This window comes from Lynx rufus, unplaced genomic scaffold (genome assembly GCF_022079265.1).
Source record: "Lynx rufus isolate CCGP_SWC_20201006 ecotype Redwood Valley unplaced genomic scaffold, mLynRuf1.p SCAF_8, whole genome shotgun sequence".
NCBI classification, from domain to species: domain Eukaryota; kingdom Metazoa; phylum Chordata; class Mammalia; order Carnivora; family Felidae; genus Lynx; species Lynx rufus.
In genome coordinates, this window is record NW_025814896.1 from 68091625 (window position 1) to 68108509 (window position 16885).

Consider the following 16885-nt stretch of genomic DNA (forward strand, 5'->3'; position numbering starts at 1 on the left):
TTCCTACATTTGTGAATTTTCCAGTTTTCCTCCATCTGTTGATTTCCAGTTTCATTCTGATGTGGTCAGACAGGATATTGTGTATGATTACAGTCTTCTTAAATTTGTTAAGACTTGTTTTGTGACATAACATGTGATCTGTCCTGGAGGATGTTTTGTGTATGCTTACAAAGAACATGTATTCTTTAAAAAATTTTTTTAACGTTTATTTACTTTTGAAAGACAGAGAGAAACAGGGTATGAGCAGGGGAGGGACAGAGAGAGAGGAAGATACAGAATCCGAAACAGGCTTCAGGCTCTGAGCCGTCAGTAGTGCAGGGCTAGAACTCATGAACCGTTAGATCATGACCTGAGTCGAAGTTGGAAGCTCAACCAACTGAGCCACCCAGGTGACCCAAGAACATATATTCTGCTGCTGTTGTGTGGAAATGTCCACTTGGTCTGTTGTGTTGTTCAAGTCCTCTGTTTCTTTGTGGATGTTCTATCCATTATTGAAAATGGAGGATTGAAATTCTGATATTATTGTGTTGCTATTACTGTCTTCAGTTTTTTAATGTTTGTTTCATATATTTGGGTGCTCTGATGTTGGCTTTATATATACTTGTAATTGTTATATCTTCCTGGTGAACTGGCCCTTTTATCATTATATATGTCCTTCATTGTCTCTTGTGACAGTTTTTGATGTAATGTCTGTTTTGTCCAATGTTAGTATGGCCACTCCTGCCTGCTCTCATTTTGTTTCTGTTTGTGTAGAATATCTTTTTACATCCTTTTACTTTCAACAGAAAGTGTGTCCTTAAATCTCAAATGAGTCTCTAGTACACAGCATATGGTTAGATCTTGCATTTTTTTAAAAACTCCATTTAGCCATCAGAAGTATTACAGTTCTTAAGCATTTATTTGAACTCAGTCAATCTGTAAATCTTGTTGCTTTTATTGTTATTCTTTTGTTTTTGAACTTTTATTTGTGACAACATTTTATTTATTTATTTATTTATTTATTTATTTATTTATTTATTTTGTAAGTAAGCTCTATGCCCAGAATGGGGGCTTGAACTCATGATCCCGAGATCAAGAGTGGCATGCTCTATTGACTCAGCCAGCCAGGTGCCCCTGGTTGCTTTTAAATCACCTATTTCTCAGAACTAAAGTAACTGGAATTTTCTCCTCCTCCTCATTTAATATTCTTATTATCTCTTTCTCCTTTAACAGACACCATATCTGATTCATTGACAAGACCACAATCTGATTCCAAAGATGTGTTCCACAAACCCAGGCAACTGGGTCACATTTGATGATGACCCTGCTTTTCAATCTTCTCAAAAGTCAAAGAATTTACCTCTGGAGAATCAAGGCATTTGTAGGCCAAATGGACTTAAGCTGAACCTCTCTGGTGCTAAGGAGTTTCCCAGTGGATCTTCCTCTGCCAGCAATACCCCCCTCTCCTCTCCCATCATAGACTTTTACTTTAGTCCAGGACCTCCAAGTAACTCTCCTCTTTCTACACCTACGAAGGACTTCCCAGGTATTCCTGGCATCCCCAAAGCAGGGACTCATATGCTTTATCCTATCCCAGAATCATCCTCAAACAGTCCACTTACAATATCAGGAGCAGGCTCTTCCTTATTGCCTAGCAAACCAGCTTGTTTATCCCATGTTTCCTTACCCAGTGACCACTCATGTACACATCCAGCTCCCAAAGTGGGTCTTCTGGAAGAAGTTAGCCCTCCCCAGGCTGAAAGCCTAGGGCTTCAAAGTGATACTCCCCAGTTTCAGTATTTTCGGGAGGACTGTGCTTTTTCAAGTCCATTTTGGAAAGATGAAGGCAGTGCTTCCCAGTTCATCTTTGACCCTCCAGGAAGCAGAAAGGCTTACCCACCAAGAGACAAAGAGATGCCTATCGATCAAAAAAGCTTAAATCAGTGTTCACTCAACTATATCTGTGAGAAGCTTGAACATCTTCAATCAGCTGAGAACCAAGACTCATATGGAAATTTGTCTATGCAGTCTCTGTATGGTGAAGACACTGCCTCTTCCTTTGTCCCCCCCATGCTCTTCAGGAGTCAGCCAAAACCCGGATGGTCTTTTATGTTGAGAATTCCCGAGAAGAAGAACATGATGTCTTCCCGTCAGTGGGGACCAATTTTTCTAAAAGTCTTACCTGGAGGAATTTTGCAAATGTATTATGAGAAGGGGTTAGAAAAACCATTTAAGGAGTTACAGCTCGATCCACATTGCAGGCTTTCTGAACCAAAAGTTGAGAACTGTAGTGTGGCAGGAAAAATCCATACTGTGAAGATTGAACATGTGTCTTACACAGAAAAAAGGAAATACCATTCTAAGACAGAAGTAGTTCATGAACCAGACATCGAACAGATGCTGAAGTTGGGGTCCACAGAGTACCACGATTTCCTTGACTTCCTGACTACTGTGGAGGAGGAGCTGACAAAGCTGCCAGCTGGTTCAAAACCAAAAAAGAACTATGAGGAACAAGAAATTTCCCTAGAAATTGTGGACAACTTTTGGGGCAAAATCACTAAAGAAGAAGGAAAATTGGTTGAAAGTGCTGTCATAACTCAGATCTATTGCCTCTCTTTTGTAAATGGGAACACAGAATGCTTTTTAACCTTGAATGACCTCGAGCTGCAGAAGCGAAACGATCGCTACTTTGAAAAAGACCCAGAAAAGAAGGGGATTGATATTCTTGACTATCATTTTCATAAGTGTGTGAAAGCACAAGAATTCGGGCAATCAAGAATCATTAAGTTTGTACCGCTGGACGCCTGCCGGTTTGAACTGATGCGTTTTAAGACTTTGTATAACGGGGAGGATCTTCCCTTTTCCCTGAAGTCTGTAGTGGTTGTCCAGGGGGCATATGTGGAGCTTCAGGCCTTTGTCAACATGGCCCCATTGGCTCAGAGATCTTCCTCTGCCAGTTCCTTGAGGTCCTGTGACAACATAATGATACACTTTCCTGTCCCATCACAGTGGATCAAGGCCCTCTGGACCATGAACCTCCAGAGGCAGAAGTCCCTGAAAGCCAAAATGAACCGCCGGGCATGTCTAGGGAGTTTACATGAACCTGAATCAGAACCTGTTATACAGGTCACTGTGGGGTCAGCAAAATATGAGAGTGCCTACCGGGCCGTGGTATGGAAGATAGACCGGCTTCCTGATAAAAATTCAAGTAAATATTCAATACCCCAAGTTGATTTTCACATGAAATAGCTTAAACGTTTTCACTTGTCTCCTTGGGTTGAAACCAGGCTGAGATAGATAACTTCAGTCCATTGAGGCCTTGCTTACATCGCCTGGTAGGAGGTGGAACATTTAGTCAAACAGCTGATTTATTTTTGTTCTCTGTGCCTATTTCTACCAGATAAGTTTACCTTAAAACAATTTTTTTAATACCATAAAAAAAAATCCTAAGCTAAGATTTTGTTGTGCATGGTGGCACTGAGGGAAAATTTCTAGTTGGACTTTTTGACATCAACCACCAACCTCAAATATTAAAAATATTGCTCACAGAGCTAAGATTCCCCAATTAACCTTTAAAGATCTCTCATCTGTGAATATACCTGAACTTTTTTTGTATTCTCAGCCAGTACCACATTCTCCTTAGGTTTTGTTCCCTCCTATTTCAAAATAAGATTGCCTTTCAGTTTTACCCAAATTGATTTCATTAGCTGAATTAATTTGGCCATATTGGCTAGTTGTTTCAGAATTAAGTAGACAACAGCCCAAGCATTAAAAATTCAGTTAATTTTTAAATTTTTTTGCCAAGAAAACAATGAATCTAGAAATTCAGAACTTTAAAAATAGAGTCCTAGCACCGCATTTATTTCAGAACAGTAACTTAGTTGTGGGTGTATATAATAGAGCAAAAAAGCAAACTTTGAAATTAAGGCTGCTCCCTGTTTTAGTCCAGTTATTTCTAGCAGAACATTGGGTTATGGAGCTAATTTGGGGGATCTGAGTTGATGTATTCACTCATTCAGTCAAACCTTTATTGAGCACATCAGGTAAACCAAGTGCCACATTGGGTGCCGGGGCTAAAGATAAATAAGATCTGATCCCTGCTTCTAAATAGTTCACAGCTGGTCTAGTCCTTCAGGGGAAATTAATTTCATTTTAGGACCCTTCAGGCTGTGGACTTCAGAAGAAGCATTTTTATTTGGGGCGGACCTATAGCAGTGTTTCTCAAACTTGGCTGTATGTTAGGATAGCCTGAGAGCTTTCAAATAATTTTCAAGTTCAGGCTCTATTCCATGCCAATTAAATTGGAATGTCTGAGGGAGGGGCCTAAGCACCTGTATGTTTCTAGGGCTCCCCAGGTGAACCTGATGTGTGCCAGGGTTGAGAGACACTGCTCTGCAGGCCTTGCAGTGTTCTGGGGGAAGGAAGAGCAAGCTCCAGACTATGATGGATTTGAGGGGTAGCATGGACCATGTCTTTGGGGAGTGCAGGACCACCTTGTCTGACTTGCAGTTTGCTGGCTTAACACCTGTCTTCTGATTGTAGCTCGGGCAAGGCACAGGGCCCAGTAGGCGAGAGACACAGCCGGGTGGCTGAAGAGCTCCAGGCCCTTGTGCAAAAGGGAAGCCCCTGCGCAGTCGTCCTCCCTGACACCGCCCCCACTTCTCGGTTGATGGCGAATTCTGCTCTGCAGTGTTCTCATGACTCATATTAGTTATGGTTCTAGTCCCAAGGAACATCAAGGACAGCTCAGGCTTAAGGCAGGGTGAGGTGGTGATGGGGTGGCATGGTCACAATGGATGGCTTCTAGTGGTGCCTCCTGGTCAACTCCTGTGTGATGGGAATATCTTCCGTGACACAATCCACAGAGGTGGTGTTTCCTGCCTTTTATAACTTTGCTGGAGAAGCAAGTTAAAACCATTCTCAGGTTATCTTCATCCTAGGGAAACAAGTTTTGAAGTTTTGAGTACAAAGTTCCAAATGATCTATTCTCAAAGTCATCTGTGCTACTTTTAGACGAAAGGGGTTATAGAAATCATAATATTATTGCTTTTTATTTTGCTAAAGGCAAAGGGAAAGAGAGGAAGGCAGGCAGGAATACCTACTGTAATCTCCTCAACCCATACATGTCTCCTGATGTCTGGGTGATAACCTGACTCCTGATTATGCCTCAGAGAGGAGCACTAGGGGCTCATCCTGCTGGCCTGTCCAGGTGGGGTCAAGAGGGACAGGGGAGAGGCTCACAAAGAACCCATTCCAGCTGTTCTGCTTCAGAGCATACACTCCTGCTAGACCCAATCAGGGCAACCATGCTTATTTTTCAAAGTGAGAACCCATAGGAATCATTTATTTGGAAGGAGAACAACATGTAAATGTTCTTGTGAAAATGATCCTGTTTATAACCTGTATTTTCCCAGAGCTAATGGTATAGTTAATTGATTCATTCACCAAGAATTTATTGAGAAGAAGACCCATTCATTCCACAAACTTCCTGTAGGTACTGGCTCTGTGCTGGGTGCTTGGGAGACAGATGCAGACATGCTTCCCACTTCCAGAAACGTAGCAGCCTAGTAGGGGAGACTGACGTGGAAGCAAGTATGAAAATACACTATGTGGAAGTGTGCTGTATGCTAGGCATGTACAAGTGTATATAGTAGGGATTCCAGAGAAAGGAGTGATAAACTGCAAGGGACACTAGAGTTAAACCTGGTGTGGAAGAATCAGTAGGATTCTATCAGGGATAGAAAAAGAATCAGACATGTAGGTGGGGGATCTTAGTTATCTTTTGGGACTGAGGCAGGAAGGACACTGTGAGCCATGCCTTGGGGTATGGAGTTTGTCAGCAGGGCTTCTGGAGTGTTTTCAGGCACTACTGTGACAGAATCATCCTTGTTTCATCCATCCTTTCTGTTTTAGGAAGTCAGGCATACAATGCAGAGGAGAAATTCAGGAGCAGATTATAGACATAGGGAGGCCTGATGAACAATGCCAATGGCAGTGGGAGCGCCCAGAAGCAGTGAGGGATGGGTGAGAAATTCAGAGGAGGTGCCCCCATGAAAAGGACAGATTACCTGTGGGTATGGGGGACAGAAGGGGTGCAAGGAGGTTGAGGGCTCTGGCTTTGGTGAATAGGTGATCCATAGTGCCATTGGCTGAGATCACTTGGGATCCTCTCTTTACTCCTTTTAAAATCTGTTTCTCAGCCCTGGCAGCATATTAGAGTCCTTAGAATCATTAGAGCTCTAAAAACAGACCCGTATTTAGGCCCCATCCTGACCAATCAGGCTCTGTGGGAGTAAGGCCCACATACTGGTGCTTGTAAAAGGCATGCAGCCAGGGTTGAGGACCCCTGACCTGGTAGCTCTGCTGTGACACCTGTTCTGGTCCTCTAGGCACAGGTCCTTCCCCCCTGCTCTGTGTCCCTGGGTCTCCTTGAGTCTTTCTTGCCTACCACCCACATTTGCTAGCAGCTGAGCTTGCTACGAACAGTTACAAGAGTGGATGTTCCCAGAGAGGCTGGCCTTCAGGAATTCTAGAAGACGGTCATAGCACCAGGCATTCCAGTCAATTATATGGTGATAATTCACAGAACAAATCCTTTGGGATCAAAGATGCTTTGTTCAGATCAGATCTGTGGGCCAAAAGGGGGCCTAGACAAAAGGCAGGGGGGCTGTGTCAGGTGCAGTCTAGAGGGGCAGGGAGAAGCTGGGCTGGAGCAGGACACTGGTGATCCTGTGGTCTGTCATGTGGCTTCACCGTGTGGATGGGAGGGTAATGCAAAGACTGAGAGGGTGCCTGGCAATTTGCCTGTGGAGAAGTGTAGAAAGAGTAAGGTTGGAGTAGAGAGGAAATCTTTATCCTAAGACAGTGCTTCTTAAACTTTTGTGTGCATGTGAATTGCTTTTAATTTGAATTATTAAAAAAAATGTTTATTTATTTTGACAGAGAGAGAATGAGCCAGGGAGAGGCAGAGGGAGAGGGAGAATCCCAAGCAGGCTCTGAGCTCAGATCCCAATGCTGGGCCCAACCTCATGACCATGAGATCATGATCTGAGCTGAAATCAAGAGTTGGACACTTAACTGACTGAGCCACCCAGGTGCCCTGTGAATCACCTTTTTAAAATGTAGACTGATGGGGCGCCTGGGTGGCTCAGTCGGTTAAGTGTCCGACTTCAGCTCAGGTCATGATCTCGCGGTCGGTGAGTTCGAGCCCCGTGTCAGGCTCTGTGCCCACCGCTCAGAGCCTGGAGCCTGTTTCGGATTCTGTGGCTCGCTCTCTCTCTGACCCTCCCCCGTTCATGCTCTGTCTCTCTCTGTCTCAAAAATAAATAAACATTAAAAAAATTTTTTAAATGTAGACTGAGGTCCCCTGAATCCCGCACTTCTCAGGCGATACAAATGCTGCTGGCTCACGGGCCATGCAAAGAGTAGCAGATTATTTGAATGCATCTCTAGTTCTGTATACAATTTTTAAATGAATTGGGTGTTTAAAGAATAGGATCTTTTTAAAAAGTCTTTAAAACATTACCCTTTTTAAGCAAGTTTCTGAACAACCAGTACTATTAGAAAAAAATATTTTAAAACTGGAAACTGAAAGAGAATATATGAACTAGTCTACTAGTTTATATAATGCCTTTCCTCCTGTGAGTTTTTGAGATCAGGATTGACCTTTCCTTTTCACTTCCATGTGATTTCAAGGGACGTGGGAAGGGCTACTGGCCTTTCACCAGCATGCCAGTGCTTAATATTCTTTTAACAAAGTGGGCAGGTCTTTGATTTCACAGCAAAGGATGGCCTGGTAGCCCCATCCTTTGTGGGGGTGGGGGTGGGGTGGGAAGGACAGATGGGAACACTGATTAGTCACAGGAGGTGCAGAGAGCATAGAATTAGAAAGGGGAGTGGGAGTGGTAAGGGGGGTGCCAATTAATATATTTGTCTCTTACCTTCCCATGTTACCAATTTTTAGAGAAAGCTTGCTTGTTTTCATGCTGTCATCTGCACATTGGTTGCCCTCTCCCCACTTGTGTCATCCTCCTGCCATTCATTCCCTCCAACTCTCAACAGTTCACTTCCAGATGTGAAATATTTTAGTTCGAGAAGGACCGTATACTTAGTAGACCGAGGTGGTTTGTGATTTACCTTCCCAGTCCGAAGAAATTTGGAGAGTAACCATTACCAAAGCCCTAGAGTGCCCCCTGCTGGAAACTACTGAGATAGATAACCTGATTTCCCTCTATCTTCTATTCATTTGTTCATGAATTTGACAAATATCCTTTGAGCCTTAAATGTGCCAGACATTGTGCTAAGGACAGATATGATACCTCTTTGCACAGAGATCAAAGTCTAAAGGGGGAGTGTGTGATTAAACACTGTAGAGTATTTAGAGTTTTAAAAAGCCAGGAAAAACATGCCAGAAAACTTGAAGGGAAAAATGCTCTCCTTTATCTTTTACCAATTTTTTAGGAAAGCAGGTAGAAAAAGTTTGTTTCTAACATTTTTGGAATACTACTAGGTCTTCAATGTGAGTAATCTCGAGTGCAAAAGTTCCAAAAGAATTTTTTCCTTTAAAATGCACCTGGGCACTCAGTCGGTTAAGTGTCCAACTCTTGGTTTTGGTTCAGGTCATGATCTCACGTTTGGTAAGATCGAGCCCTGCGTCAGGCTCTTTGCTGATAGTGCAGATCCTGCTTGGGATTTCCTCTCTCCCTCTCTCTCTACCCCTCCCCTGCTCACTCACGTTCTTTCTCTCTTTCAAAAGAAACTTAAGGGGCGCCTGGGTGGCGCAGTCGGTTAAGCCTCCGACTTCAGCCAGGTCACGATCTCGCGGTCTGTGAGTTCGAGCCCCGCATCGGGCTCTGGGCTGATGGCTCAGAGCCTGGAGCCTGCTTCCGATTCTGTGTCTCCCTCTCTCTCTGCGCCTCCCCCATTCATGCTCTGTCTCTCTCTGTCCCAAAAATAAATAAACGTTGAAGAAAAAAATTTCAAAAGAAACTTAAAAAGATATGACAGATTAAAAAAATAAAATGTGACTATCAAATTAGACCATCTCCAATATCATTTCCAGTCTGAAAGTATAGAATTCACGGTCCCTTCGTTATCAAAATTGTAGTAGTTAAATAAAAATAGTGGATTTATAATTAAGAGCATTTTGCAAAGTAATCATATGCAGCCAGCACTTCTGTACAGCTATAGTATACCATGGCTCTCATGCTCCACGTGTGTCCACTGGTTTGTTTAATCCTCCGAACAATCCTGTAAGGTTCATGTTATCATCACCAACATCATAACTCCCATTAAAAAAAAATTTTTTTTAACGTTTATTCATCTTTGAGAGACAGAGAGAGACAGAGCATGAGCGGGGAAGGGATAGAGAGAGGGAGACACAGAATCCAAAGCAGACTCCAGGCTCCGAGCTGTCAGCACAGAGCCCGACGCGGGGCTTGAACTCACGAACTGCAAGATCATGACCTGAGCCAAAGTCAGACGTCAACCGACTGAGACACCCAGGCGCCCCTCATCACTCCCGTGTTTAGATAAGGAAACAGGCTCAGACAGACCAAGTAACTTGCCTAGGATTACAGCTATTAATTAGCAGAGTTGGGATTGGGCTGTGCACAATCTGGGTCCAGTGTTTGTGTTCTTAGCCACCGTGCCATAAAGGACCTAAGAGTGCCTGAATTAAGTTTAAATAAGTTTACTGCCTCCTTGCTGCAGACTGCAGACTAGAAAGGGTAATGGATTATGGAATCTCCCCTGGGTGTGTATGTGTGTGAATAAAGTTCTCACTTGCCTGCAGTGATCTGGGTAGCTTAGAGCACCTCAGAGGCCGTGGCTGTCCTGCGCTACATGTAAGTGGTGGAGATGGCTAATGAGCAGCTGTTGGTTAATTGATTGATGACTTCTCAAGGCCTTTTACAGCCTTAGAATTCTATTAGTTTCTCTACAAGGAACAGGTTGTAAGGAGTGAAAGGCAATTTATCTTTTAAGAATTAAGTGGAATCCTTTAAACCCTTGTTTTTGTGCCTAGAGCTATATTCTGATGGAAGTGTTCTTTCTTGAGGCATGTCAGTGGTAAAGTAATTTAATCTGGCTTTTCAAATAACTGTCATCTCATACATTTATTTAAGTAAAGATAGCTGCGCTGGATATGTAGGTGCTGTGGACGACACAACAGAATCACACAACTTTGTAGAGTTACTACAGTGATTGCACTGAAAATATATATATTTTTTAATCTATGGTAACACGTGCACACACACATACATACATGTTACACGGCCCCACTTAAAATCATTGCGTATATCCAATATCCCTGGGTCTGGCACAGAGCCTGGCCTAGCAGAGGCTAGATGCTCAATACATGGCAAATGGAATTAAGTGGAAACAAATACTAGATTGAAGCACTGAAAGCAAATATGCCTATCTCTACACCGTACATCCATTCCAGGCAAAGCTTTTGGAGGGTGAGCGAGAATTACCCTAGTAAAGAATAATCCATTCTACTGAAAAAAGAATTCTTGGCCTAGAGTAGTTTCCAAAATGTAATGCAATTTTTGTAAACTTTACTTTAAAAAGTTAGAAATTTTAATGATGTGACCCAATTTGGGCTGAAGTTTACCTTTGCATTATCTATCAAGAAACAGTGGTGAGAAAATGAATAAGTTAAGAATTATTGTAAGAGCTTATTCAGTCTACTTAAGGGAAAGAGTTTTTTTTTAAACACATTCCATGTATATTATAGCCAAATAATGATGCTTAATATAAATATTAGTCATATGTAATTAAAGAAACTTAATATGCTTTTAATTAAAAACACTTTAGGAGTTAATATATCATATATATAGTAATGAGTTTGTACTTCTTTTAAAGCTAGTAGTTATAAAATGCAGATAGATTTCCCCTAGTTGGTGCAAAATTGTGAATTTTGATGGTATGTTGTTTAAATGGAATTTATGCCACTTTCATTATAGTGCTAACAGAATTGTTTATTAAGGAGAGGGATGGATACTTCTTATGCTTAGGAGAAATGTTCAATGGCCATTGAAATCCTTTGATCATTTGCTTTTTTTCTTCAAGGTCCTGATCATCCCCATTGCTTGTCATACAAACTAGAACTTGGATCAGACCAAGAAATTCCCTCTGATTGGTATCCATTTGCTACTGTTCAGTTTGGAATGCTTGACACCTGTGCCTCAGGGACAGAGGTCAGGTCTCTGGGTGTGGAGAGTGATTTCCAGCCACAGAAACATGTTCATCAGAGAGCTTGCTACAACATTCAGGTATATCCCAAAGCTCTTTGGTTGAAGTTGAAGCTTCTGGAGCTGTGGCCTAATTTGGCATTAGATATTTGTTTTGCCCTTTTGAGTGACTGTGTATATGTATATGTATGTGTGTTTATGTGACCTAGAAAAGAGCCCCGTCCTGGAAACCTGATGGTCACCAGTAAGCCAAGTTTCTCTCAGTTCTAGAAAATGTCAGGAGCTTGAGCACGAGTGCCACTTAATTCAGCACTCGATGAAAAACAGGGAGTTAAAAACAAATTCACATTCCAGAAGCATCTTTGTAATAAAAATTATGTTAGAATAACATTTCTCAAGATGTGTTCTATGGAACACACATAGTGATCCAAGAGAAAAGTAAGTTGGGGAATGCTATACACTAAATTAATGTTAAGTGAAGGCTCTGAGAAGTCCTGCAATAAAGAAACTTGTTAGACTTAACTCAGTTTCTCCCAACTCATTGCTTATTGAATCTTGTCTCTATGGGCATGTACATGTGGAACACCTGTCAGTATCTTCTGGAATAGTATTCTGTGGAGCACCCTTTGGGAAATACTGAGTTATTCTACCAATGTTAAGTGTTTACCATCAGCTCTTCTGCATTTTTATGCCAGATGAGTTAAAGAGTGGCATACACTTGCATCTCTTTCTTTCGTTCGTTCGTTCGTTCGTTCGTTCTTTCTTTCCTTGCACCTATTTCTAAACTTGCTTTTCCTTTTCATCTTCAAAGTTAGTAAATAATAGAGGTAACTTCTGTCACATATTTCCCCCAGTGTCTTGAAATGGGGTGATTATATAAGACATCATCAACACCAATGGGTGGGTTTGTGATATACTAATAGAATTCAGGGTTTTTTCTTTATTTTGGACCATCTGTTTATAAGCCTATATGTTTGGGACCAGTGATTTTTTTTTTCTATTGATAAAATTAATTATGGGTGAGTACCATTGTGTGCAGCCCCTTTGGGATGGAAGGACTTAGTCCCTCAGCAGCTGGGATTGCCCTGCTGAAGAAAGCTGCCTTGGCCTGGGTCACACCCCCTTCCTGGTGGATTAAGACCCTCTTGCCTCAGCTTGGGTTAACTCTGCAGCCCTCCTGGCTCCAGCTCACCTGGCTAGAGCCTTTATGGTGACTGCATTACAGCCCGACTTCTTTCTGTCTGCTTCCTTCCCTCCCCTTCCTCCCCCAACAGACATTGACCCCGACAGTATTCCCCAGTACACTTTCCACATGCCGGTCTCCATCTCAGAGTCTGCTTCTTGGAGAACCTGACCTGTCACACTAGGTGTATCAGTACTAGGTGTGACTGAAATGTGGGTCAAATACAATGGAGAATTCATTGATCCCTATTTTCCTATGTATGGGTCCTTCCAGTTTCCTATTGTTTTAGAGGACAGCCCAAAATTATATAACAGAGTCCCTGCTGCTTTAATAGTATTTACTAATTGATCCACACTTGGTGACAGGCGGTTTCAAAATGTCACCTTCTAGTTAATAAGTATTTGAGCAATTTCAAAGTGCCAGGTACCACTCTAGATGCTGAAGACACAAAAGTGAACAAGACACAGGTCCCTGACCTCGTGAAGCATACCTTCTAGTCGGGGAACAAAACATAGTTTGTAAACAAATAAATAGTTTCACATAGTGACAGATTCTAAGAATAAAATAGGGGACTAAGATAGAGAATGATGGAGGGCTTCCTTATCTTAGGTGGTCCAGGAGGGCCTCTCTGTGAAGCAGTAACACTTGAGATGAAATGAAAAAGATGAGGGACAGGTGGATGGTTCTGTCCATCTGGTTTACTAGTTTGTAAAGTAGTTCATTTTAATTAGAAGATTTTGGGTGAGTTATAAATTTCAAGGGGGCCAAAGGCTCCATATATGATACTTGGGGGTATAGTTCACACATCTATCCAGGACTCTAAATGTCTTATCAGTGTATGTATTCTGTGTACTTTTCTAAACCCTATGTCTGACTTAGAAGGGAGGAGAGTTTCAGTCCTCTACAAGATCTGACCCTAGAGGGAAGGATTTGCAAAGCTCAAGAGGAGAACAGGCTGCCTCACTCGGGGCTAGCATGACACCGTGGAGGCACTGTGTGTCCAAAGGATGAGGTGGCTGCGGTCCTTGCCACATGCATGAAGTAGGACTGAACAGTGTTAGTTCTGTGTTTGTTAATGCTGCCATGTTTCACTTTCGCATACAGGTTGAAATAGAAAAGAAGAGGATTAAAATCGATGGAGAAGACCCAGATAAAGCTGGTGACTGCGTAACTCAGTAGAAGTGGCAAGAGTAAATGATGACCCACTTTTCAAATATGCAATTGACAGAAACCATACAAAGATCTGCTCTGTGCCGTGGAAATGACTTTTTTATAGAGGGGTTTGGACAGGTCCAATGGCCTTGTTTAGAGAAGTGGAGACCTGAAAGCAAACAATCTGTATTTTATGCTTTTGATATGTTTGTGCTGCAGGAGTTTCATCTAAAATGTGTCTATAGTTTGTGTGATGTCTTTGTTTCCCATTAAAACTCAGAGTCACTGTTACTCAATGTGTTACCAGACAACCAGCTTGGCTAAAGGGTTTTGGAGTTTTTCATTACTCAGTGGCTCACTGTTTTGCACTCTGGATCACCTGGGGGCCACATTTATTATCTTCCAGTCCCATCTCTTCTTGCTCTTCTTAGCACCTCTACTGGAGGGTGAGGCATTCAAAGGAGACATAAAGCGAAATACTCAATTTTCCCTCTTGCTCATCTCTGGAATGTGGCTAGGTGTAGAATGAGGCTGAAACCACAGGCTAAAATGGAGATGTGGAAGCATCTGATTTTGAATAATTTATCTTCCTGTCCTCTTCCTACATTGGTGAGTAATCATTGACTGTATTTGGTACCTGTCTTTCCCCACAGCGTTATCATTTTCAAAATGTATTTGTGTTCTGGTGTGTGTTGCAAAGAAGCTATTTCTGTTGATATACATATTTTAGTACAAGTCACTAAGACATATTGCCTTTTGCTTGGAGAGATTCCTTTCAGAATGGAATGGTATTGGACACTAGTTAAAATATTTATGTATATTAGAGATGAATTTTTAAAGTTCATGAATATTGTCTCCCAAAAGTAGAGGCTCTAAGAATGTATTTTTGATAAAGTATTATTTGTAATTAACATAAGCCTCTCTTGAGTAGAAGTCTAAATGAGACTATGATTATTTTATGCTTGTACTGCTATCATGCTATTTATGCTAATTCTGCTTAATTTAGGTATTTTTCTTTAAAAGATGAAGAAAATGAAAGACACTAGATTATTTTACCTGAATTTTTACGAGGTGACATCTCTATTCTTCCAAGTCAGGTAAATGCTTGGTTTCTAATAAAAAACCAATAGCATTAGCAGTTCAAATTCTGTTTATAATTTTCTTTCAATATTTACAGTGAAAGGTCAGACTTAAAATCTATGAATTCCATATTCTACAGATTTTTTAGTCCGAAAAAACAATGCCCTCCATGTGGTATTATACACCTTCAATTTATATTGAATCTTAAATATGATTAGGAGGCATATTTCCCTATTTATCAGATTTCTTTTGAGTCAGAGCTGATGATATAATAATGTTCTTTCAAACAGCATTTATTTGTTGGCCCACAGACTTGATGTCATATGTTTTATTTAATATTGTACTACATTCATTTTAATCTGTTCAAAACAGATTAAAAACAAACACTTCTGATAATCTGTATCAATCAGCGGATTTTATTGCCCATCATTATTTTAAAAACAGAGAATGCAAAAGTTGACTGTTAAAATGAATTGGTATTGTTCTTTTAAACTTCGCTTGATACAGTGCGCATAATGTCATATGTTGGAGACTCACTGTTGATTGCATGGGAGGGGAAATTTGTGTGTGTGTCACTAGAAAAAAAATTCCACTATCTTTCCCCATCATCTGGTGTGGCACATTCTGGAGTGACTGCAGTCATGCTCAGAACAAATATGGAGGCAGGCTGGACCTGATGCTGTTCCATGATCCCAGGGAAGTCAGCTGGGTTAATTACTGCCATTCCTTTTAAATCTGTTTTATGGCATCCTGCCCGTAAAGAACTCAGAGTCTGATTCAGATGAACTTAATGAATATTTACACTTCCAAATAATTTCAGCAAAGCATTCAATTAATCACCTCTCATGCTTCACAGGTTGCCCAGTATTTGTGGGTACCTCACTGCTGGGGTCATTTACCCACCAGCCACCCAGCCTTTGGAGCATCTCAAGATTCAGTGTTGAAAACGCAGTAACAAAAAGGCTGACTAAAGCTCAAATTGGTTTCTGCAGCAATGCAAAGGTTGATAGCATTAACAGCAGGGTGCTACAGCATAATTGTTAATTTGCACATCTATTAGGATCTTTAAATATTCATTACTTAGCGTTAAATTAACATTCTGTGAAGGGAGGAGAGGCTTTTTAATACAATTCTTCTGACCTCAGAAATGGCAGAAGGTCAAATGTGACCATGGTGCTCTAAGTGAAAAATCAGGTGGAATTCATTTAGACTTACAAATTAAGAAGTGAAATTTCCTTTGTCAGAAACTAAATGATAATCTTCAAAACAACAACAACCCCCCTGCTTTTAAGGTTGGGGAGGGAGGAAGGATGTGTGTGAAGGAGGAAATCCTTTCTAGCGTTTTAATTTAGGTCATTTAGATCAACCCTTTATGAGTTTGACCGTTTGGGGATCAGTTCTTTGATGGATACAATGGCAGAGTTCCAAGGAGTTGACCAGTATGAGACTAGATGTTCTGCTCTGGTTGCCTTACCAGTCAAAGGATCATACTAACCGTGTAAATGAATTCATGGCTTGATGGTTACCTGATCATTTGTACAGGTCTGAATTTAAGTACATGTCCTTTTTCTATGAGAATAAAAATAGTTGATCCATTAAAAATGTATGAAAATAATTACTTTGCAGCACATAAATAAAGGCTAGCATTTTGACCTGATTTATATATTGGGACAGTTTTAGGGTTTTAGTTTCCTCCATTCTGGAACTGTATTTATGATACAGCTCTTTTTCTTATAAATTCAGTTAGAAGGTCTTCCTTAACAATAAGTATTACTATATCTTACTCAGAATATGATTTTATGTCATAGCAATACAAATATAAAACAGGTTGAGCCTTAATCATGTAACAAAATATTTTGTAGATTGCATATTGATTTTTTAAAATTAAAGATGTATTTCAAATGGTTCTTGCTGTGCAATGGACTTATATCTGTTTTTGCAAGGTCTGGGACTTTTTTTTTTTTTTTTTGTATGAAATCAATTTCAAGGATCTTAAACAATTGACTGTCAGGCAAATGTATACTGCTTCATTATTAAAGAGTCACTGAACATGGAATCTTGGCACATTCTGGAAAAATAACACCATCAAACTACAATCTGTGATGTGAAAGATGATTTTTAAAAGAGGGTATAGTCATTACTCTCATAAAAATATACATATATATATATGTATATGTATATATATATATATATATATATATATATATATGGATGGACATGCCCAAGTTTTAAGTTAGCTCATTAAGTAACGAGGGAACTGGTAAGATGTTACATCTGGTTCCAAGGACAATTCAAA

General features: G+C 40.8%; 1 protein-coding gene across 1 annotated transcript; it reads left to right on the forward strand.

Moving 5' to 3' along the window:
- The first annotated feature begins 1219 nt into the window (after positions 1-1219).
- On the forward strand, positions 1220-16449 carry STON1 (stonin 1). Its single transcript, XM_047069730.1, has 3 exons — positions 1220-3187; positions 11053-11255; positions 13462-16449. Exons 1-3 carry the CDS (start codon positions 1258-1260, stop codon positions 13534-13536), a joined length of 2208 nt encoding a protein of 735 aa, XP_046925686.1. The 5' UTR covers positions 1220-1257; the 3' UTR covers positions 13537-16449.
- The last annotated feature ends 436 nt before the right edge of the window (positions 16450-16885 follow it).